Here is a 24,163-nt window from a genome sequence, read left to right as displayed (position 1 = left end):
TACAACCTCCCTTCGGGTAGTTCATTATCTGTGTCTTTCTTTTCCTTATATACTGAATATATCAATTATTCATATAGTGTGGACCACTTGGGTAAACAGCTCTATGAAAAACCTGAATATACAATTTGGTACAATATATATATTAGCATAGAAAAAAGCTCAAGGATAAAATACATATAGATGGATTCTCTTCATAAAAATGAAGATAGGGCGTCTGGTCAGTTCACTCAAAAGATGTTTCTAAGGATCCAAATTTCATCTCAGGCTTAAAGTTAATTTAGACCACGAACAGCCTATCCCACGTCTCTGAGGAACTCCCAGTTAGAGAGATCCATAACCTTTAAGCAAGTCTCAAAAAGGGCTATTTTTAGCAGGATGTGGTGTAGGTTGTGGAGTTATGTGTTATATGGATTAAGACACTAAAAGAAGCAAAAAAATTTGGAGAAAATGAAGGGAAGTAGAAAATATCAAATACTGTCAAATATCTACTGTCGATGACAATGGGAAATAATGCCCAAGTGTTGGCACCACAGGGGAGACATCTGAGGAACTGTCTGTCCTTTTCATTAACTCCAGCCCTCCGGAATTCAGAGCTGTGAAACGCACAGGCGGAGGGGAAGGGCCTTCCCAGGAGGAAGGAGTGAGTCCAGCAGGACACAGAGAACTGTGTTAAGGCTGAGTACAAGTCAAGCGGGAGACTGCCAGTGTTTACTGGGGCTTAAGGCAGCTGATGGGACTTCTCCGAGACGTCTTCTGCAGTGGGAGATACTGCAAGGAAATAAGTCCAGAAGAAAAAAACCACCCACTTGAAATAGTAAATAAGTAGAAGCATAGACTCTAACAATAAAATAACCACTCATTTTCTGTCTGCCTTTTCACTGAATCAGGACTCAGAAAATGCTCTTTAGTGCACCCCAGTTCTTAGCTTTCACCACAGAAGGAGTCTGCCACCAGCACCAGCAATCTCAAGGAGTAAGTGCTTAACTGCCAGCCATTAGTGTTTTAATGAGAAGGTTCCTAAAGGCAAGAATTCACTTTAGTACCACCATTTCGATTCTTTTTCCATTCTGTTTTCACTGGACTGGTGAGCCATTTCACATTAAGCGTGATTCAGAATGCCAACTTCAGAAAAAACATCATCATAGTTACACACCTCTTTCTTGCAACAAAACGCGCATTTTCTGGGGCTCTGCCTTCGAAATTTAAGTGCTGAAATACAGTAAAAGTGCTTTGCTTCAATCATCATGACAGATTTGTTTTCAGCTAAAACATACAACTACATCTTCCTCTCTGCAAGCATAACTGAAAAAGCCTAAAGGAAATAACCTAAAAACCCAACTCATGATGTAAAATAAAACTTTGTGTAGAGATACTTCCATTCTATAATACCAAAAAGGAGGATCCAGCCTGAATTTATGTCAAGAGAAATTCTGAATGGTATATATTTGAAAATAGGAGATATATGGCCCATATAAACATGCAAAAATAGAATCTACTAATACAATCTCTTAGCATAAAATGTAACACTCAAATTATTCCAAGTTTAACTCTTACATTTGCAATGTACAGAAATTAAGAGCAACATTAATTAAAAATTATGTTATATATATTCTTTCATTTAAGTATGCCAAGTATACTTTAGAAGTAAAAGCCATTAAAATACATTAAATAAGAATAATTTAGAGAACACAAGTTCAAATACCTTATACAGACAGCATGTGTTCAGTATATAAGCACATCCAAGGTATCAAACTTTTCTCCAAACAGATTCGATAGGTACCCACCTGCTCAGTGCTCCTCATTATAATGAAGAAAAAAACAAAAAAAGAACTGCACATCTGCTCTGCTAAATAAGGTAAGACAAGTCAGTTTGACTGGATTAATCCATCCATATAAACAATATCATTAGTTAGAAACGCGTGGCTGAGGTTAGAGCTAAGCCCACAAGCGATTTTTGTTTGTTATCTAACTCCTGTTTCTAGAAATAAGGAATTATTTCTGCCTTGTGAGTGTTTCACATAATGATTTCCTCTGTTACACTCTAAAGTCATAATCACATCTAAATGTTTGCTTTATAAACTATGAAGAAATGCAGATTGTACCTGGACTTCTTCCACCCACTGACTCATGGACTTCTACATAAAGCTTGCAAGTCCTATAAAAACATGAATTCACTTGATCCATGCGAGTTCAATAACTGATTCCTTTTGGGACCTGTGATAATTTCGGCATCTGTTTGAAGCACTAGTAGCACCAAGTCTAGAGCTCTCCGCCATGCCTCTGTCTTGGCTGTAACATTATCATAAACCTTTAAACCCTCGGTGTGGTCAGCAAAGGGACTAGAATCACCTCTGAACAGATCACCTCTTCTAAACTCCTTCAATATATATGCTGAGGGAGAGCCACAGTCAGCTGCTTTTTGGAGGTGATGTTCAATTGACGTACATGCTTCCAACTCTGACGCAGCTTTTGCAGTGTTACGCATAACTGCTGAAAGATACTGCTTCCAGCCCCTTGCTAGCGCTTGGAGGACAACTGATTTATACTCTGACACAGATGCTGCCAACCAAGGGTTGTGAAAGTCTTTCACAGCGTTTTCGTTTGCTGGTTGTAAAGGCTGATCTCCAAGCATCTGAATGTGACTAAGGCATAAGAGCTCCACTGCACCACCACCAAGAAAAACCTTCCCATCATTTAAAGCATGATGGAGTCGATACACAAAAGTCCAGAACTGGTCTTCTATGAGCTGCATCTTTGAAGCTACAGTACTGGTAAGCACAGCTGTGAGCAGGGAAATTCCTTGCACTTTTACCCTGACTGGCACAAGCTCACCCAGATCCATCGCACGCCCATCGCTGGCCTTCCACAGCTCCACCTGGGCCCCGCTCCCCAGGCAAGAAGCCTTCAGCTGAGTGAGGTATGTCACTGGCTGGGCACCAGTGACCTCCCGAAAAGCACACAACACATCCCAAGCCACGGAACCAATTACCAATATACTGTTTGCTATGCATCCTTCCAGTAAGTTTTCACACACATTTCCTTTGACCAAAACCAAGTTTACTTCAAAGCTTGTTAGAATATCTAACATATTCCTCAGCCACAAGTCTCCTGCTCTGTCTTCCTGTAGGCCAGGATGCTCCAGTATGGTCCTTACATTACATGCTCTGCTAAAACCTAAGTGACGATATTGTTCAGTTAGGTCACCATCCATCAGCAGGATCCGAAGGGGTTTGTCTTCCAAGTATTTGATAACTGTGGCTTGTTCTGGTGATACTAGTGTGACAAAGCCTGGGGAAACACAAGAATAGCTTTCAGGCAGGCCCAGTAAACAGCATGTCACCACTTCTGCAATGTTAAACTGGGAAGAGCCACTCCATTCTGCTCTCTCTTGTTGATATGCAACAATGCCTTGTAGCAGTTTCATGCTAGTCTGATTTCCATGGCTCAGAGCCATTGCCAGGTGCCCTAAACTGTAACATTCACATGGCTCTGCTGATTGTCCTGACAGGTACCCCTGAAAACCACGTTGCTGACTTGAAAAATGGCTTTTTCCTAGAGTGCTGAAGTATCTGCTATGGGTTAACTTTTTTTTGTTGCAGCTGGATGCGATAACACCACTTCCAGCAATCACAGATGTACTTTTGTCACCTGTTGGTTTGACAAGGGGAGCTATTGAACCAAAGCCGACCAAAGGTGAAACAAGGTGCTTGTTAAACTTAAAATCATCATCTTGATCGGAACAAGAATTTATTGGAACTACTTCTTCTGGGGCAGAAATTTCTTTCTGAAAATCTAGGAAAATCTGAGGATTTAGAAGACTGTCACATCCAATTTGGCAAGTTTTGATTTTAAAGGCATGTGGCCTAACACTGCTAGAACACAGCTCTTTATTTACATCATGTATTGATATTTGAAGGCACTGGACTTTCTCACAGCAAGAGTTCAACCCCTCTGACATCACAGATACTATTGCTGAAATAGGAACATTCTGCTGGAGGCATTCCAGTACAGCATTGCTCCATGCACCAACAAGAAACAACAGAGTACTCATCCCAGTCTTAAACTCCTTGTTTTGTGCCTGAATGGTTTCATTAAGAAGCTGCCCGGCAGCACTAGTTAAATCCAAACTTTCGATCAGTCGAACAGCAGAACAAATCAACGTGCTTTGGTTGGTGCTTTCATCCACAATGAATTTACATGATTTCATTGGCCCCAACAATGTTCTTCCAGCTCCTGCTAAGGATGAAAGCTGCTGAAGTCCAATATGTCTTCTTGCATTCACATCCCTGAAAGCCATTGGCAGCAGGCAGGATCTGCGAACAGAACACAAACTTACTGCCCCATGCTCATGGCACTCCAGAGCACATAGCAGCAAAAAATTAAATTAACAGTCTAACGCTGATCATAGCACTCCTGTGAGGCACTCTGTGTAAACAGTTCTTCATTCTGCCCACTTATTATGAGACATAGATGCAGTTGTTTGCCTTAGAGCAGACTGGACAATTCTGTGCAAGCCAAAGTGCTCTGTACAGATCCACGTTGGTATCAATAGTTATGCTGCTGACTTTAACCTTCAAATCTGGAAAAACATGCTCAAACTTATTTTATTCCACTTTTATTTATGCCATTTAACATGCATCAATACTTCATTAAATGTGCACGAAAAGGAATACCTCACAGAACAAACTGCCAAGACGTTAAAGTTTTGATCTAATAGTCAGTTTTAACATGCCAAAAATAAATCTTCTTTCCCTTTAAAGCCCTTCCACACCACACTCCTGTGGCAGACCACATGGATTAAACTAAAGCTTCTTTTCTTTTTTTTCCTTCTTTTTTAAAATGAAAAGTATACACACCAAGAATTAAGCAGCATTAACTCATATACATTTTATGCTCAGATTCAAATAATTTATTTCATCATCCTACAGGTTCCTTTGCATAGCTATGCCAAATCCAAAAAAACTCCCACCTCACTCAATGAGTGTCCATCTGAATATGATCCCAAACAAATATGAAGTGTGAATTTAAAAAGCAGAGCAGGCAGTCAGAAATAACTTTTATATCCTGAAAGACCTAAAGTTCCAGTCCAGTCTAGAATTTTCCTTTCATTACTAGATACATCCTGAAGTACCAAAAGAATAATTAACCAACAAATTATTTTAGTCTATAGTTACCTGCAATTAACAATTTAAAAAAAAAAAACAACGCATTTTCAGATAAGCAGGTATGTTTGACTTTAAAAGGGTACTGGGAGTGTGCATCTGAAAACCTCCATGCAACCCGCTTAAGGTTTTTTCTGGAAATTTTTCTTGGCAATCTCTTGCAATAATAGTCTAGTCATACTATGTATCTATATCAGTACTTCCAGTAACGATAATAAAAAAGCCTCTTTTTTCTTAATTGGAATCCTTAGCTTAATATCACAGGTAGTTTGTTTTGAAACAAACAAACAAAATAAATTATTAAATAATAATCATTGTATCATGGAATCCAACATGAAACATGTTTCCCCCACTCCCCTAAAAACTCGTTCCATCTGATTTCTCTTAAGCATTTACTACGACAGTAGTTTTTTGACATCACTTTTTCTGAATTCAAGCAGTTCTCTACTAGTAATGGCCCCTTCTCAACCTGCTCATTTGGATAGAATGAACAAATAACCAATTTGTGGTTCTCTTAATAAAATTTAGGAAAGAGCTAAGCTGGCAATGCTGAAAGGCCAGGTAATGCTCTCTCGCTATCTAGGTCCTCAGCACGTAGTTCTGGGCAGAAGGCCATGTTGCTGTTTGGATGGGAGACAACTATGGAAGGATTGCTGGGAAAGGGGTTTCCATTTGGCAGTAGAGTGAACTTCTTACTGCCCAGTCAGTCCCGAACATGGGTTCAGCTCAGTAGTATGAGCTACTGTCACATTGGAATGGTGTTTTTATTTCAACGCATGTGAAACCAAGACTGGTTATGAAACAGATTAATTAGAGGTACTGCAGCACCTTATATCATTTCCACCAAACCTCAACACCGCCAACTACAAGTTGCTTAACTAAAATTTTCTCAGAGATTTAAGTTAAAAAACTTGCCCGTTCCTTTCTGCTTAAACTTGTGCTTTAAAACTGTAGCTTCATTTTGGGCACCAGCCTGTACTTCTGCAGATACATAAACCTGAATCAAAAAGACCGAGGGCTTGGCTGTAAAACCAAATGAAGGCAGGCCATGCACTTACAGGAAAGAATGTTTTTATTTCATTGCTTGCACAACCTCTGGCATGGGTGATTTACGACTTTGTGAAACTTTTCCCCCTCTTTTTGTTTAATGCATGTTATTTTGGCAAGAACATCACACTGTCCTATGCTAGCGGAACCAATATAGAGCAGACCCAAAATTCAACTTTTCATTCCCCCATTCCCTGACCTCTTACCTCTTTTTCCATCCAGTCTGAGGTGGAAAAGGTAAAAATCAAATGGAATTACATTTCAGAGTCAAACACAAGTGAGGTCAGCAAAGAGGAGGCATCCTGGAGAATAAATGAACAAAACTGGTAGTGAAAGTCTGCCACTTGTGAGACATTAACTACAGATGGCTTCTGCTGAGCTAACTTGCATGCTGACCTACTGCTGCCCGCCTCATCATCTGTCTCTGCAAGCAAAATAAAACTTGACCTTAGGTTCAGTTTATGTTTACACACATGGGTTTTAGCTGTCTCAAGCGAACTCTAAGATACCAGTGGTATGCCAAAAAGTCCTAACTTACGTTGTCTTACAGCACCTCAACCATGAAGGCTGAACAACAAAATTTTAGCTCAGATTTCCAAATTAATGTATTTCTGCGAAATGTTGGCCAAAAAAAAAAAAAAAGTCTCTCATGCACGCACACACGTTCTCTTGCACCAGCACTGGTGCACGCTGAATGAGAAACACGTAGAAAATGTTCTGCTTGCAACCAAACCACCCAGTGTTCAGGTAACTGTCACGGCTTACTTGATCTACCTAAAACCTACCTATGTGTGGAGAGAAAGAACTCCCTAAACGGCTGTAGCCGAGGCCAAACGCCGCTGGTGACGCAGCCTGGCAGCAGGAGCCGGCCGGCACGCACGGGGGGAGGCACAGGGACCCCAGCAGGGGCCCGGCCCGCTCAGCAACAGCCCAGAGTCGCCCTGCTCAGGCCCGGCCGCTTCCCCTCGGCCGAAGGGCCGGCCCCGGCCCCTCCAGCTGCACAGCAGGCGGCTGCCGGTTTCTCACCCGGCGCTGCGGCTGCGCTTTACTCCGCGCCCGGACCCGCGCTGAGCTGACGCGGCCCGGCCGCGCGCCACCAACGGCTGCCGCGCGCGCCGTTGCCAGGACACCGGCGCTTGTCGGTGCGCCCGGCGGGCGGAGCGGCCGCCGCTCTCTCGCTGACGTCACGAGCCCGCCGGGTGCCATTGGCCCGCGCAGCGGAGGTGGGCGGCTTCTCCGGCGCGTCCTGCTCGCCCATTGGGCGGCGCGTTCCGTTGCGTGCGGCGGTGGGTGCCCTGGGCTCCGCGCGGCGGGCCGGCAGGAGCGGCGGGGCCGAGCGGGCGGCGCCGACCCGGAGCGTGTCCCTGCAGCGCGGCCGGATGGTGAGCGCCCTTCCCCCGCCGCGGGCCCCTCCGCCTCCCGCGGAACGGCTGCAGCAACCTCCCGCCTGCGCCCCTCCGCGCCTCCCCGCTTGCGGCCGCGGCGCTGCCTCAAAGCGCGGGCTGGGGCTCGGCCTGCCCGGGGCCCCGGAGCCCTGCGCGCATCCCCGGCCTCGGGCAGGCAGCCCTGGGGCGCGAAGGGCTGTGGGGAACGGGCCGCCGAGGCCGCCGCCTGGTTTCCTCGCACAGGCGGAAGTGGGCGCTCCGGCCAGAAAGGGAAAGGAAAGGCCCTCCCCAAAAAAACTCGGCACTAAGAATACACCCCCGATAAAACACCGAGAATCGCAAAACACGTCACCTGCTTTCACGGTGCGGGGTCAGCCAGAGGCTGGGTAGTGTTAGCGCAGCATACCTGCCCTCCTCCACGTCTCCCTCCCCTGCAGCACATGCAGTGGGCACCTGGAACATAAAATGGATTTGCACAACTCAGTTTTGAGATAGACAAAGCAGGAATCGATGCACGCACTGCTACTCAGGATCTTCAAATTTGTCGCTAGATTTGTAGGTGTATATGCATGAGGCAAGAAAAGAGGTTCAGGTAGCACGTATTGTTTATAGTCAGGAAAATATCTCGTGGGTTTCTCTCAGAGTGGAATATAAGTAGTAAAAATCTGATACCTGGGTTAACAGCAGGGAAAAGAGGTGTTCCTGGCAAATTGGTTTGCAGTCCAACTTGGGAGGGACAAAGTGTTAAAAATGAAATTTAATTTCCAAATACAACAAAAGGGAGTTTTCTGTGTTAACACATTGGGTATTTGAAAGAGAGAGCCCAGCCAAAAAAGTCTAACTATGCAGCAGAGGTAAGAGATTGCTCAGCAACAGCCAGAAAACAAATTCCTTTCTTGATACCTTTTTCATTTACTTTTTTTAAAGCCCAACCAGTTAAAGTTTGGGTGGGAGGGACTGCCCCCCCTTCCATGAATCTGCGCAGATTCAAGACTGAAGGACTAAAATCTGCTGCTGGTTTAGAAGAAAACCTATACTCAAGAAAAACGTCTTTCCTGCTTACTGGCAGGGGGTGGGGAAACCACTCTCTACACTTACACCAGAAGCAGGAAAGGTCACAGAAGTGTCCTGGATAATAATGCACAAGCTCAGCACAAGCAGCTTAGTTCTCCATGTGGGACAGGTTTTGTGCTGATCTCACTGTCAATACAGCTTGCTGTTACCTAGCACCACAGCTAGCTGGTGGACAAGCAGGCTGGAGCTACACACCTCCCTTTACACTTTGCTCCAACACATCTCATTTCATTGCTGACTTTGAGCAGTGGCTGAATCTGAGTCTCCTGCACAGACAAGACCCTATATAACCAGCCTTTTTAGCTGTGAGGATGATTTATTTAATGTTTTCCAGGTGAAACCACTCCTGACAAAACAAAGCCACCAGCAGGAGGTGCAGAGGGTCTTAGTCACCTCAGTGAAGTGTTCATTTCCAGACTACCCGCCTGTTTTTCTGGCATCACTCCTTTAACTGATGGTGTTTCTGTTTAAAACATGAAGCCCAGAAAATGTGGATAGAGACCCAGTGTCTACCACTTGCAACAAAAAACCTGTCTCGCTTTTGCTACAGTTTTACTGTTGTTATTTATAATTCAGCTGTGTTATGAATTTTCTTCAGAGTAGGCTATTTCTTATTGTTTCTTTCCTTCACTTTCTTTAGGCATCCAACTATAGAAAACCTGGCTTAAGTACAGCCCAGAGGAAGAAAAGCAGCTTGAAACCTGAACTTACAGAAGAGCAAAAGCAGGAGATCAGAGAAGCTTTTGATTTGTTTGATACTGATGGATCCGGAAGCATTGATGTAAAAGAACTGAAGGTTTTCAAACTTTTTTTCTTGGATGGAAATAGCTTTGGTCTCAAAATTTAAGCTGGTTTTCTTTTTGTCCAGCCCTATTTTAAAATAGTTTTGAAGTATGAACAAGAGTAATGGCTTGCTGTCACAAATGAATTTGGAGTGTACCACATGGTTAACCTGAGAAAGCTCTGTATGTAACACGTCAGAGCAGACAAGCCTCTCTAATAGTAGGTCACATAGCTCTGAATATCTGAGCATTAGAGGAACTAAACAGTTCCTCTGTTTACATAGACACAGTCCACACTTAAGCGTTCATGACTTGCTGAGCTCATTGTTTCTGGGAAATAGACTTCTGTTGGCTTAGAATGAATGTCAGAATGTAAGTTTTTTTCATTGTCTCAGAAATAAAACAGATTTTGCACACATTCAGAAAAGATACAACATTATTTTCATACACTTGATCCAAAAATTACCATCAAGAAATAACAAAACAGATCCAAGTTGCCCTTAGTAGCAAGACAGGTAGTATGTGTGTGTGCACGCCTATGCATGCACACAGTAGTACAAGGGGAAGATTATTCTCAGTTCTCTCCCTATGTTTTACTGATATGATTTTTTTTTAAAGCCTGAACCTTTTATCTTAATTATCTCCTTGACCTTGGTTTCTCACATACACACAATCTGCCTCAATTTCTGCGTATGTTACCTAAAAGCATGAATTACCTAAGCCTGTGGCTTATCTCAGGATTTATTTGGAAGTAGTTATGATTGATTAAGGAGAATGTGTTCTCTGAACGCAGATTATACATGTTAAAATATACTTCTTAAAATGGACCAAAAAATTTTTAGCATCAACCATTTAATGCTATATTTTTCTTTTTCAAAATTAATTTTAAAATATAGATATTTTACAATAGGAAGCTTTCCCTTCTGAAAGACAAAATGGAACATTTTCAGTTGTCCCATCACAAGAAACTGATCAGAAAACACATAAACGCGCTTCAGTTAAATGTTAAATTTCTGGTGAGTTAGCACTTTCCAGTAGGCAAATGTTTAGTAAAAAAAATTCTGCCTAATGATTTCCACTAGAGCACATAGGAAGAATGAATGTTCACAGTTTAAATCTTCCTCTAGTTATGTGTTCTTGAAATTTCAGTCTCTGAATTAAATATGCTGTAATCATCTGGCGCACCAGGAGTGTGAAATTACTAATAAATACCCAGGTAGCAAAATCATTGGTCTAGGTGGGTGAAATGCTAGAGCCTGGTTTTAAAAGATGTTAGTCTTAAGCATTTGAACAACAATCTACATGACAGCTGTTTTGACCGTAATACTTTGCTTGTGTTCTGTAAGGCTCAGGTTTGCTTTTCTTTTCCTCACTAGCACAGCAGTCAGTCTTTGATTTGCTGAGGCTGCAACTTCTGGAGCACTGTCAGTTGCTCGCCCCCTCCTGGCCCCTCTGCCCCACCACGTAGCCAAAGGTGCCAAAAGCTGCGCACATGGATTTTTTGTGTCTCTGTGTACTGGGTTGCGTAAAGTTAACTACATGTAATTCTGTACCCATCGAAACGAGTGGGCATTCTGCCCTAAATTTCAAATGGAGAGAGATCACATCGCTCATCTCCAACCTCTCGTGAAGTCCCCATTTGATAATCCAGTCCCTTTAGGAACTATATTGAAAATAGATCTGTAGTTCAGAAATGTAGATTGGAACCTTTGCCTAATTCAGACACAAGAAGTTTCTCTTAGTTTCAGAAATATATCCATGTTTCATATGGGCCTAAAGTGAAAATACATCTGAGTCTTAAGAATATTAAACCTACATTATCACTATTTGGAAAGATGAAACAAGCAGGTAAGAGATACCAAGATGTTCTCATTGCAGTGAGTTACTGTTACAGTTTTGGACGAGGAAATTAAACAAGCTTTAGTGCAGCTGCTGTCACTATAATTCTGGTGGCCTCCTAACAGAGTTGCTTTTTGGCACAGGTTGCAATGCGTGCTTTAGGCTTTGAGCCAAAGAAGGAAGAAATTAAGAAAATGATAGCAGATATTGACAAAGAAGGAAGCGGCACCATTGACTTTGAAGACTTTTTGGCCATGATGACACAAAAAATGGTAGGAATTCTTAGTAGAAATTCTTGTGACAGCATAAAAAATACTGTAAAGGAATATCCTGGTGGTGGGCGTTTTATAATTAATATGTGTTTTACTCTTATTTTAGAGCGAAAAGGATTCAAAAGAAGAAATCTTGAAAGCTTTCAGATTATTTGATGATGATGGGACAGGAAAAATTTCATTCAAAAACTTGAAAAGGGTTGCCAAGGAGCTGGGAGAAAATTTAACAGATGAAGAGCTTCAGGTAAATTCTCATTTGCCAGAGGTTTCTAAAGAGGCACAGACCAATCCTGTAGCTCCTAAGGAGCTGGTAGAAATTTATGCCTATAGAGAAAGGGCCAAAAGGTCAGAAATATGAAGAATCAAATACACAGTTATGTTTTCACACTATGTGCTTCTGTTTTGTTTTAATAAATGGAAGATCTCGTGTTTAGAGTCCAGTGCCTGACCAAATATACAATATGTTTTCTAGGAAATGATTGATGAAGCTGATCGAGATGGAGATGGAGAAGTAAGTGAGCAAGAATTTTTGAGAATTATGAAGAAAACTAGCTTATACTAATATTTGTTGCCTTGCTATACAGCTACTCCAAAAGATAACCTGGAAAAGACTTAAAAACTGGGCTTGTGCCTCCTGCATATGTTCTGCTACATAAAGAAAGTCTGAAAGGGCAGATTTTTGGTTCATTTTTCTTTTTCAGCAAAGTTGATTGAGGAAGGGGGGCTTCAGTACCCAGAACTGTTAAAACTAGGTATTGCAGAAGTGAAAAGGAAGGATGAACTGAACCTGCAAGGCAGGACCCCATCCCTTCTCCCCCACCTTGACAATTTCATTGATTGCTATTTTGGACAAAAAATCCTGTGTTTCAACTATTTAAAAGACATTTCACTTGAGATGTGAAAATTCCCACTGCTTCTGGGAAGGGCCAGTTGTGACTTTTCCTAAGGCTACAGAATGAAGGTACAAGCACAGTATTTTTATTCCTTTTAAGGCTTTTAGGTTATCTCTTGGTATTTGTCTCCTTTTGTTTATTTCCATGAAAGACTCTAAACCCAGTTGCATATCTGTATTTATTTCTGTATGAAACACTGTTTTCCCATGGCAAGTTGGTTTTGGACGTACTGGGAAGCAAATGTAGCTAACCAGATTTGGTTCTTCATTTGGAGCTGTATGCCATCACTAGATGTTCTTTTGTTTATCTGATTGTCTGAAACCTGGTTTACTTGAATGTAACCTGCTTGGATTATCACAGTTTATTGTATAACCAGTCAACATCTTGCGCCATTGTTTGTACTCCCAAGACATTACAGAGCTGCTGTTACATATGCCAGGATTTAAGGCACCTAAAAGTTCAGTGTGGCATACTAGGAGAAGTTTCTCTTTGGTATTTCAAGTCAAGTTGCAGGGAGGACTCGCACCTGAAGTGAAAAAATAGCTCACCTTGGACATCTGTGAAACACTGAATATATTTAGAACCATGCAGCCCAAATTCATTTCAGACATCACAGGTTTGGTTTGTTGGGTTTTTTTTGGGTTTTTTAGGAGTACCTTCATTTTAAAAAATATTTCTTACGTATACTGTCAACGTAGGATTTACTGGAGAGCCACATTTCCTTCTATGTTATGGTAACACAGCAGTGCCACACAACATGACATCTGATGATGTGGTTCTGGCAAGAGGGTTTTTCCATGGGTTCTGATTAGGCAGTCAGCTTCAAAACTGCAGGGAAATGGTATCATCCTAAATTACATCTCCCTCTAACAACGTGCCTGACTGAGAGTTTGTTTCTGCTCACTGTGAAGTGGCAAGTAGGTAGCAAAGTGTCAGAAGGGCTCAAGGAAGGAAAGAACAGTATTTCACCAGTAGCTGTGAAGATCTCTCTTCAGACAGCTTCTGCTGCCCGACAGCATGGACAATGTTTGTACAAGAAAGGAAGGGCCAGCTCCTGGATTAGCTCTTCATTACAGCTGCTGTGGCTCTTCGGGCTGTAAGGGCCCAGCAGGGGGAGAATTAGTTTCAGCAGTGAAAGGAAAGTGCTCGTTCACCCATGTTGTTCTCAGCGTGCAGACGCGGACCTGGCACATTCTGCCCAAGTCCTCCAAGTGTTGTACTCTGAAGAGCGCTCTCTAAATAGAGCCTCTCTAACCTGTACAGAAGTGGGCTTAAACCTGGGGGAGTGCAGGGATTGTGTAGGACTATGGAAAACTCAAGACATCTGTGAAGTCTCCTGTTAACATAGTCAGTGGCAGTAGATGTAACCTGTAGTACTGTAAGCGTTTTAAAATGTCTATTAATTTTGTATAAGTGTGAAATAAAACTGTTTTGCAAGTTAAAGACTTTGTGTGCTTTCTAACTTGGTGTGCTTACTACGAAAACTAAATATTCCAAAAAAATTTTAAAGTGTTAAATGGTTCACCAAGTACATTTTCACTATTATTTATCTTTTCTTTCTAAGAGAGAAATTCTTAGGTGCAGTAGTCTATCACACAGTTTATCTCCCTCTTCCACTACGCTTATTAAAAGTTTCTAGTACTAACCACTTACATTCAGAAAGGGAAATTTGAAGTTCTGGGTGATTATGGGGAATCCCAGAGCCTATTAGACTGCCTGTACTTTTTTTTTTAATGCTGCTACAGGAAGAGATTGATGACTGTTGTTTACCTATGATGCATGTCACTTCTCTCTTCCTGTTCTAATCCCATTACTTGACTTCTGAAGGTAGGAAAAAGACACATAATCATACCTACCATATATACTACAATGATGAAATGTTATTTCTGACTTGCCCATTAATTTCTTAAGTCCGGAATGTGGGGCAGTGGCTGAACTAGCACAGAACTTGCAAGCGTTAACGTAACAGAATAAGTGTCTCATGCTGCTTTAGCTCGTGTGGTAGCGAGGGATTCCTTCAGTCACATGCAGCGAGTATGATGACTAACCCACAACAGTATCAGCAGCAGCCCACAGCAGTGCTGTGGTTCTGCATGAACTATTTTCAATGTCCTTGTGAATCCCTTATAGAATTTTATCTTTTACATTTCTATACATGGTGGAGGAAAGGAGCCTGATTGAAACCAGTGGCAGAACTCAGGTTTGTGTGAGGAACAGGTGCCGAAATGTCCATTTAGGAATTTCATTCTTTTACTGTGCTGGAGAAAGCGACTCAGATCAATGAACTGGGAATGTACGCAGCAGACATTTTTTCCTGGGCTCTGTTCTAGTGCCTACTCACGTAGTTCACCCTAAATTGAGGGGTTTCACTAAAGACAGCTTACTTGTACCCCTCTCCCCATTCACTCTATTCTCAAAAATAAGAGCTGGGACGCTTCCAGGAGACTTGGATTCAACTCCTTTGCACTAAAGCACCAAAAAGGAAGCAAAGCAGCAATTTGGGATGCCTTGCCTGAAAGGACCCATCCCTCAAGGTACCCGAATCCAAGCGGTCAGCAGTGTGAGCATGTCCTGACTGGCACCCGATGCAGAGGGGAAGGCTTCAGCCCCAACCCTGCTTTATGTTCCCCACAGACAGATCTGGGCAGCTCTGGGGGCAGGATGGGCAGATGGCTGTGACCCTCATCTTTGCATCCCTTTTCCCCCCATGCTGGCAGGGAGGCTGGGTTCTTACCTGGCACTTGCAAATTCTCCTCAAACAGCTGCAGTTCGGACTCTCCAGTATGCGAATCCAGCTGGGACTCTTCTTTCTGCAACATCGGTGAAGCCCGGTTTTCAGTTTGAGTGTTTGTGCTGATCAGATACTGCACAAAAAGGAAAGTGGAACTGCAGTTTGTATTTGACAAGTGCCTAAATATCAAAGCATTGATAAGGGCAATAGCTGCTAGAGAGATAAAACTGCAAATAACTTCCAGTGAAAAATGTTTTTAAATGAAAATGTTCTAGGCTTTTAATAAAATACAAAATAGTTCAAGAGAAAAAAAATTACTTAGAAGTTATATGCCAAAATATACCAAATGCATGGCAATTTTAAACTAACTTTTGCCGTTATCTCCCCTGTGCAACTTTTAAGTTCTTTATCATCTCTCAATCCCGCAGCACAGTAAAGCAAATCTTCAGTTGGCTTTAGAAAAAAACAAACACAACTAAAACCTACCAAAAAAACCCAGCAAAAAACAACAAAAACCCGAAACCAACCAACCATAACCACCAACCAAACAAAAACAAAACAAAAAACTCAAACAAACAAACAAAAGTAATCTGAACTGGCAGCTTGAGACACTGGACTGTTGTGCTTTGGGACCACATCACAGTGAAAAGTGGATAAAGGCTTCAATCTGGGAGCAGATTCACTTCTTTGCAGTTATACTGGTGCCAAATGCATGTAAAATAGCAGGCTGGCCAGGCACAGGTGACTGCAAAAGACTGGAGGAGGCTTTCGTTGCCCGAGTTGCTCCTGCAGTTAACAGGTAATGAGCACTACACTCTCACTTCACTGGGTGTGAGTTTGTCTTCAGAGCAATAAGCACATGGTCAGCTTCTAATGTTGCAGAAAAATAATGGCTTCTTTTCAGGTAAGCCTAATCTTGGCATTTAAAAGAGGATGAGGGAAGGCAACAGAAGAAACCCTTTGTGTACTTTCACATGGCAAGAGTCCTACTATCAGAGCCTAAATATTTCAATAAACTCATGAAGCATTTAATGTTAAAATATTTAAATTGGTCATTTACAGTTTTGAAGAGTAACTCATGCCCTGCAAACTGCTTGGTGAAGTCATACCACGTATTCGAAATGTTAAGTATTAATTCCCTGGAAACCTCCTCACTGAGTTAATATAAATCAAATATCACCATATTACATTTGCTTTTAAACATCTCTGGGTATTGTACGCAGGTTTTAAGAAAGACTTGGGCTGTAGAAAGCACGCCAGGCCAGAATTCAGCATTGACACATTTGATATATGGAAATGCTGCCAGAACACGTTTTCTTGACATGGGTTAAATCTTTCTGTGACCCCCCCCCCCAAAATTCTACAGTACCATACTACTTAAATCTATCCCACGTGCTGACTGGTACTTTTGGCAATCTTTGCAAGCCTGTCAGCATGATGTATTGCCTTTAGGTGGTACATTTTTTGCAAGCATCCATTCCCCCGAAATATCAATGTTAAAGCCAAATCAGGATCACTGAGACTGCATCCAGCTATCATTGCCAGCGGCCCTCCTGCTCACTCAGAACTTATTATCCCTGCTTTAGTTTGTTTGAAAATGATTTTTGTTTCCTTACACAGATAAAAACAAAAGAAGATGAGAAAAATACTGCTCCCAAGATGCTTTGAAACACAAGCTTTGTTTCAAAACCTAGTTACATATGCTAACAAACTAGCTGCAGCTGTCTGACACATTTTACAAAAATCAGGCAGGGAGAGTAAACAGTTAGACAGTGAGGGATGTTCTTCAGACACTCTGCAACACAAGTGACCAGGTAGGCACAACCTGCACGTCCCTGGCGTGAGGGAGCAAACAAACCGCTTGGTCTGCAGGGTGGGATGATCCTTGACACTTGAGGAAAGAATCTCTATAAGGATAATTTTTCAAAGACAGCTTCCGTTTTGTCACATGTATCAAGAGTGTAGCTGCGAGTGGACAGCCACCCCACGATACTGCATGCCAGCGCCCCGAGCGATCAGGCACATGCCCGTCTGAATCCCTCCTGTGAAGAGAAGGCCATGGCTGCCCCTTTGCTACAGCTCAAGGTTGCTGTGAAAGCCTCTGCTGAGGAGCTGTAAAAATTCTGCTTTCAGTGGGCATTACACGCCCTGCTTAACTAGCGGATGCGCTCCTAAATTTCTACATTAAGGAAAAGAAGTAAAAGTCTTTTCTATCTCTCTTGTAAGGGAGCAAAGAACTGATAGTTCTGAGACTGTGACAGTCTCGCTAGAGGGCATTCAGCTACTAACGTGTAAGATGAGTGATGCTTATTTCCCTCCGCTGTGGCTTTTAATGACGATCGAAAGTAGGCTAACAAACACCATCCAGCTGAGGCCTGAAATATGTGGTTGGATACAGAATTATTTTTTTCTTAAAAAGGAACACAAGACTTCTCACACAAGTCAAACACAAAATGCTGTACTTATTAGTTGGTTGTTCAAAGCTAAACCCCCAAACCACACTTTCTGAAACTCCCACTCTGTATCAATAATTACAGACACACTCTCAGGGGAGCGGAAAACTGAAGTTGCCTTTCACACAGTCCCCCTGAGTGCTCTGACCACTACTGTAGAGAGTTATTTTCTCTCTTTGGGAATATTGCTATCAAATGGAACCACTTGAAGCAGAGAGACAGAGCCAGACCTGCTGCAGGATGCTTGCGGCCCTCCCTTGGGATGTGGGAAAGCTGGAATCACAGCCTTGCTTCGAGTCAAGAGGAACAAGGATTTGAGAACTAGACTCTTGTCCCCAAGGTGAGTGTGTCAACCTTTAGGACACCGGGATGTGTCTTATTCCAGTGGCCTTGTGCGGTGGAGCATGACCAAGAAACGCATTTTTAGGACACTGGCTGGACAGAGCCCACGCACATGATAGATGGACACCTGCCTTCACTTGATGGTAGCTCAGAATATCAAGAGCTCGACAGCTCATATTTCCTGCTGAAAAAATACAGGGGCCCTGTAAGGAAGAAATGTGGATTTAGGGTGGAGCAAGACAGAGGACCTGCAAAGTCTGATGCTTCAATAGGTATTTGTAGATTTGTAGGTGCCCGATTACCTTAAGCAGTATAGAGAGAATGAGGGTCTTAGAGCAATGATCCAAATCTCTGCTGAGCTGGGAGCCCAGCAGAGCTGGCTCAAAGCAAACCTGCTCCCATGCAGAGCATCAAAACATCCATCAGCAGTTCAGACTTCATCCCGAATGGTAGAGACATGGTGTCCACCTTTAAGAGCCTCAGCCCTTCCTGACCTTTGCTCCTTGATGATTTCAGAGACCCACTGAATAGGTGTTAAGGACTTAAAACTGTACCTCTTGACTTCTTTGGAGTTCTGGCTGCCACCAATTACTAAACTTGAAATTGCTCAAGTCATTTTTTGCTTGTCTGAATTAGATTTGATGCTGTGAATAAGAACAAAACAAAGTTGTCAAACCTGAGCTGCAAATGCGCAAAATTCTGGGCATGGTCTTAACAGTTTCACATGCATTTATTATTCCCTCCATGTTGGATGCACGTGCATGCACACAAATACTGCATATGCACATACTGTGTGCGCACATGCAAATCTTGCAGTCCTGTCATTATTAGAGTTTCACAAACTTTTGACATGCAAAAAACCCAAACACGAGCGTACATTTAGAAGCGTCAACTGGGAAAAGGGTGGATTTCCTGTAACATTTTAGTCCCAGGTAGGATAGGATCTGTGTACTGCAGAGTCATCATGGCGCAGAAGTCTAGCACTTATTTCCTTGGAGTGGAAATCCCGGAGGGTTATGACCACAGACAAAGTTGATGGGTAGGCGAGATGGATATTGTCACTCCATCGCTAAGCTAAGAGCTGTGGGGCAGGGCTGCGCTGCATCAAGCTTTTGGAAGCCCAGCTTTGGTAGCAGTGCCACGTTAGTCCCTGCAGCATGGGGTTCAAAGGCAATGCCTGCCCCATAGCCTGTGGCACACAGTGCTCCCAGACGGGAACAGAAGCCACTGCACCAGTCTGCTGGTCTGCACGTGGGCTGCCCGGGCAGCCAGGGCCACCAAGGGCTGTGGGACGGGCACGGGAGCTGTCGGGCCAGGTTCAGGGGCTGCAACCAACTGCTGCAGCCTCGGTGAGCTGCCCTTGTTCTCAAGGCCATTTTATTTCCTTGGAAATCTTCTGACTGGTTCTAGTAGTGACATAAGTTTCACTATAAAAAGCAATCCCCCAACATCAAATAAAGCAAAAAATAGCTTTCCGCAGGAAACAAATGCAACAGCTAACCTAGCCCATTTCCAATCTTATTTTAAAGCGCTCTCTGCCCAAAAACATAGCACAGCACGAACAGAAACAGTAAAATTTACACATCCATGCTATTGTACGAAGTTCCTTCCTAGTACGGTTTCTTCTTTACCTGCCTCTTCTCAATACCCTTAACAAAGAGAAAACAGATACATGCTTTCCTGTAAATTCTTCCAGACCTCCAAATGAGAAATACCATGAAAGCTCTAAACATCAAGGAAAAACTGACTGCAAACATTGCAGGTCTGATTTATAAACATAGGAGGGTATTTCAGTATAAACAAGCAGCATTTCTACTGGCTTTTAAAAATGTGGTATCAGATCATCTCAATTTCAGTTTTTAAAAGTCTGTGTTCCCCATGTTAAAACAAAAGCTAAGGTGACAGGTCCAGATGTTTCCTCTTTAGGCAGCTTATGCCATGATCAGCCGAAGAAGAAATCCATGGAAGCATGGTTTCCACACATCTTTTGAATGTAATGTTTAAATTAGTCCATACAATGTAGTTAATGATGTGAGGTCGAAGATGATTACTGCAGAATAGCTCCTTTTGGAATGGGAGGTGCACTTTTTTTTTATTATTAAGTTAACTAAATTAATACGGGACCCACATATTGATGAGGTCCAAAAAACAGGTCACACAGAACTATCCTTTTCATCTATCCTCAACATCTGGACTTCTTTTATTTGTTCTGTTTCACATTTTTTATGAGGCCTCTCCAACTTCGAGTAGGTAGGACTGGTGGTCCCATTTAAATCAAATGTTAAAGCTTGTAATTTCCGAATCATTTCTCCCTGTCACTTACCATTTCCAAAGCTCTTTTTCAGTTACTCAGTTCTTGATGGCTCATTAGTTACATGAGGAAACAGAAACCAGCTTTGCTAAAAACTCCACCAAATGAGCATAGTAAGTGAACGAAGATTTTTCAATTACTTTTTCAGTTCTAGTGGTCTCATCTGTTACTTGCGGAACAACAGGTACATTTTGCAAAAAACAGAACAAGATTTTTCTACATGAAAAAAATGCATGTCAGTGGAGGTACAGTCTATTTAGAGTAGACCAATGCTTTTGTAAATAACAGGTGAAACAGGTGTAAAACCTACTTTTTTTTTTTCTCTAAGCAGAAAATTACCACAGTTGAGAATAGCATTTGGTAAACATATCCTGTAAGTGGCTATTTTTCACCTTATTCCTTCATATTAGGAACCAATAAAGTATTCAACAAAATGGCTGATAGGTTTGAATATTATTTGTGCTCATGCTGTGAAGCTAAGAAATATTCTTTGTCAAATCCTGATAAAGTAGGTCACTACATGGGTGAAGTAAACACTTAGGATCCTACTGCAGAAGGCAATTTTATTATTGCTTACAGTATTAAAGATAGTAATATTACAAATCCGAGAGAAAATATGAGTTGAAAAGGCTTCCGTATCAAAATTAAAGGAGCTTTTCCCAGAAATGAAACACTTTTTAGAAGGGGGGTGGGAAGAAACAAGTATTCTTATTCTTCCTAGTACCAAACCAAGATGCAACAAATGTATTAAACAGGATATTATTTATTACGTGGGGATTTTTGCACAAAGATTCAGATTTCTCCTATCAAATGCCATGCAATACTATGACTCACTGAGTCAAGTTCTAGGATGGTTCAGTCCTGACCACCTCCTGCTAAAGGCTCAGCATCATCTATTCCCATTGCCTTCAGCGGGACTAAGCGGTACTTAGCACTTTTGCAAAACTGGGCCCTAGACAATGAAGGCTTTAGGTATGGGCTTCCTATTTCCTGCAGTGGATTTGTGTAGGTGGCCTTGTTACCAGAAATCCATACTCCTACACAGCAACTTCTGACTGTGTTTCTGCAGAAATGACTATGATGAAAGGAATGAAATATTTTTAAAATAAAAATCATGTGTTTGTTTCTCCAAACCAGTTAGGGTATCTCCTGCTGGCAAGATTAACTTCTCCACCTCCTGCGTGGCAAAATTAAGAGCAGGGTGGGAAACAAAAGGATTAAGGTTTGCAAAGACACTGTGGCTGGGGCTGCTGTGCGCACCAAGAGGGGAGAGCTCGTCTGTACTGTCCCTCGCCCATTGCCAGCAGCTGAGTCACTGGCCCAGCCCGCAGAGCTTCTCGCTGCTGCGTTTCGCAGCCAGGAAAATCCCACATCCTCCCAGTGGGTGTAGGAAATGCAGCTACAGCCTCTGGATGCGTCGCCACCAAAAACAAAGGGGAGACTGTGGTGCGGGTGGTGTCTGCGGGCGCAGGGCCAGTGTCCCGGGCCCTTGCAGACAGCACACGGGCGCTCAGGGCACAAGAAGCCGTGGGTGGGAGCAGAGCCCACGGCCGGCATTGCCCACCTGCTGCCCACAGCCCCGCGGGTTCACCAGCCCCAGTGATGTAAGGTGCAAGAACAGCACAATCTCCCCACAGTGGGGTCTGCCAGGGCCCCCAGGAAACCTCCTCTCCTGTCCCACCCCATCCTGCCTCTCTGCGCTTTAGCGAGGGGGAGGTCACCCTTAGCCCTTACTTGTCTTCCCCGTGGGCCATCCAGCCCAGACTTTTTGCCTTCCATTGCAGGGGGAAGCCACTAGTCTTGCCATGCTGTTGTGACCAGTATAGCCCTGGCAGGCTCCAGTGAAGGTCACCAGAGATCCTCCTCTCACCTCCCACCCATCTCAGCTCACTCAGACATTCTCCATGAGGAGACGATTGCAAAGTTGGGTACAATTAGCCAGGACAGCTTCAATCTCCTGATTTGCCAATAACGGCTGAATATTGCCAACACTGCTTCAGGTGACGGCTCTGCAAGCGTACTGCTGGGAAAGCAACTGAAGACATTGCTCACAGATCCATAGTGTTTGCTTCTACAAGTTCACTGTGGCACTTGCCAAGCTCATGTTGAGGGTGGTGTCATTCTGAGAAGACCGCAAGCATCTTGGGTCAGACAGCCAGAGCCTGGCTGTCCGGTCTAAGGTTGAACATTGCTCTTGGGAAAGAAAACACAGGGGCAGACTGACATGGGTTTGTCCAGCTGTCTGGGCAATTGCTCCAGACAAAAGCTCTCTTGAGAAGCCGCTTCTGTAAAGCTGACAAGAAGAGAGCTGTCATCTCCAAAAGTGTGTTCACACACACAGGTGGCAGCAGAGCTGGCACCGGGAGCTACTGCCTTAGAAAGGCAATCAAACAGCTGCTGTCAATCCTATGCAGTACAAGCCTTCCCACCCGACGTCTCCAACAGCTTACGAACCACGTTTCTCAGAACTGGCATCAGCTCCCCAGCCAGCCCCACAGCCCTAACACAACCCTTCTTCACTAGCGCCACGCTGCTCCTTACGCCTCCTTAGCAGAGCTGCTGCTCCTGCACCTCCAGCACTGCTCTCCTGTTCTGTTTGGCCACCAGTACTTCTCCTAGGAAGGTTAAGAAGTGCGGCCACTCAGGAAATAAAGGAGAGAAAAAAAATCTCCTGGCATCCATTCCCTGTCACATTTGTTCCATGCACATATTGACCAAAACAGGAAAGCTCAGAGAGGGGAAAATAGCTACATGTGAAGGGAAAAACAAACCGGCCTTTCCTAGCTCTGTCTCGGCATGTATTCATTTACCAGACCACATGCCTTTGACCCAGTCCGATGGGCAGACAAGACAGGCTGCCTTTGTGATCTCTGCCAACAAGGGGGAAAATGAGGTCCAACAAGTACTTTACCATTACTGGGTCACCACTTGGATGTTTTAACACTGGTGTTCAACACCAACATTTTCTTCTGAGGAGGTGTCATAGGGGTTGGCTCCTCCATCAGTCTGGCTGAGGAGAATGTAACTGCTCAGGGAAAAGCTGGTTACACCACAGGTTCCTCCTTCACTGGGTTCATTGCATCCCCTATCAGGCAAACTATTTTACAGTGATGACCAAGTAGATGTTTACAGGTACTTCACAGCCACCATCTGGAACATTTCTAAATGTCCACATCTGCATTCTTGGAGTGAATTTCCTTTTACATGTTGGAGATAGAGTGAGTTTATATCAATGAAAAGCGTGTAAGCTGCTGGCTCATTGTCCTGGAGTTCAAAAGTTAAAGGTGGTTTTTGAATACCACCTGAAAATGTAAAGGTGGAAGATGAGTTCCTTTTAACCTACGAAATGATTTGTTTTTAAGATTGAAGCACTGATTCAAACTGAATCTAGGTATTTAATGGAAAATTGAGTCTAGGACAGTAACTTGTGTGGCATTGTTGCCATCTTGAAACTTTCGTAGTTCAAAAGGTGGCATAAATCTTCGACAAAATGAAATCGTTCGACACTTATTTCAGCAGTTTCCATTGAGAAATTGGCTTGTTCAAGGCACTGTCTCGCCGAAGAGATTACATCAACTTCAGTAGATTTTACCTGATAACGCTCACTGAGTTCCTAGCAATTACCACTATTTATTATTTGCATATGAGATTTTTAGGGACTATCCAAGCAGAACACTAATAGCTCCATGCCCTAGAAAGCTTTCAACCTCAGCAGAAGACAGCCGGCAACAGACAGACAATACGTAAGAGAGTATTGGCCAGAAATCCAAGGAACATTAACATCCTTCTGACAGTAATTCCTTAGAGAAGGGACATTTCCAAAAGCCATCTGAAGAAGACTGAAGTTGGGATGCTTTGGAAATACCAAAAAA

At 43.0% G+C, this 24,163-nt stretch overlaps 2 protein-coding genes across 2 annotated transcripts; one reads left to right on the top strand and one right to left on the bottom strand.

Moving 5' to 3' along the window:
• Positions 1 to 2,155: 2,155 nt before the first annotated feature.
• On the bottom strand, positions 2,156 to 7,076 carry BBS12 (Bardet-Biedl syndrome 12). Its single transcript, XM_065633454.1, has 3 exons — positions 6,995 to 7,076; positions 6,416 to 6,511; positions 2,156 to 4,313 (listed from the first exon to the last, which is right to left on the bottom strand). Exon 3 carries the CDS (start codon positions 4,295 to 4,297, stop codon positions 2,156 to 2,158), a length of 2,142 nt encoding a protein of 713 aa, XP_065489526.1. The 5' UTR covers positions 4,298 to 4,313; positions 6,416 to 6,511; positions 6,995 to 7,076.
• A 403-nt stretch (positions 7,077 to 7,479) lies between these two features.
• LOC135987993 (uncharacterized) lies at positions 7,480 to 13,875 on the top strand. Its single transcript, XM_065633455.1, has 5 exons — positions 7,480 to 7,591; positions 9,309 to 9,464; positions 11,433 to 11,561; positions 11,668 to 11,805; positions 12,034 to 13,875. The coding sequence occupies exons 1-5, from the start codon at positions 7,589 to 7,591 to the stop codon at positions 12,121 to 12,123; spliced, it is 516 nt and encodes a 171-aa protein (XP_065489527.1). The 5' UTR covers positions 7,480 to 7,588; the 3' UTR covers positions 12,124 to 13,875.
• The last annotated feature ends 10,288 nt before the right edge of the window (positions 13,876 to 24,163 follow it).

Source organism: Caloenas nicobarica, chromosome 4, assembly GCF_036013445.1.
Source record: "Caloenas nicobarica isolate bCalNic1 chromosome 4, bCalNic1.hap1, whole genome shotgun sequence".
NCBI classification, from domain to species: Eukaryota; Metazoa; Chordata; class Aves; order Columbiformes; family Columbidae; genus Caloenas; species Caloenas nicobarica.
Note: the sequence above shows the minus strand (reverse complement) of the source record. Positions and strands in the feature narration are given on the sequence as shown.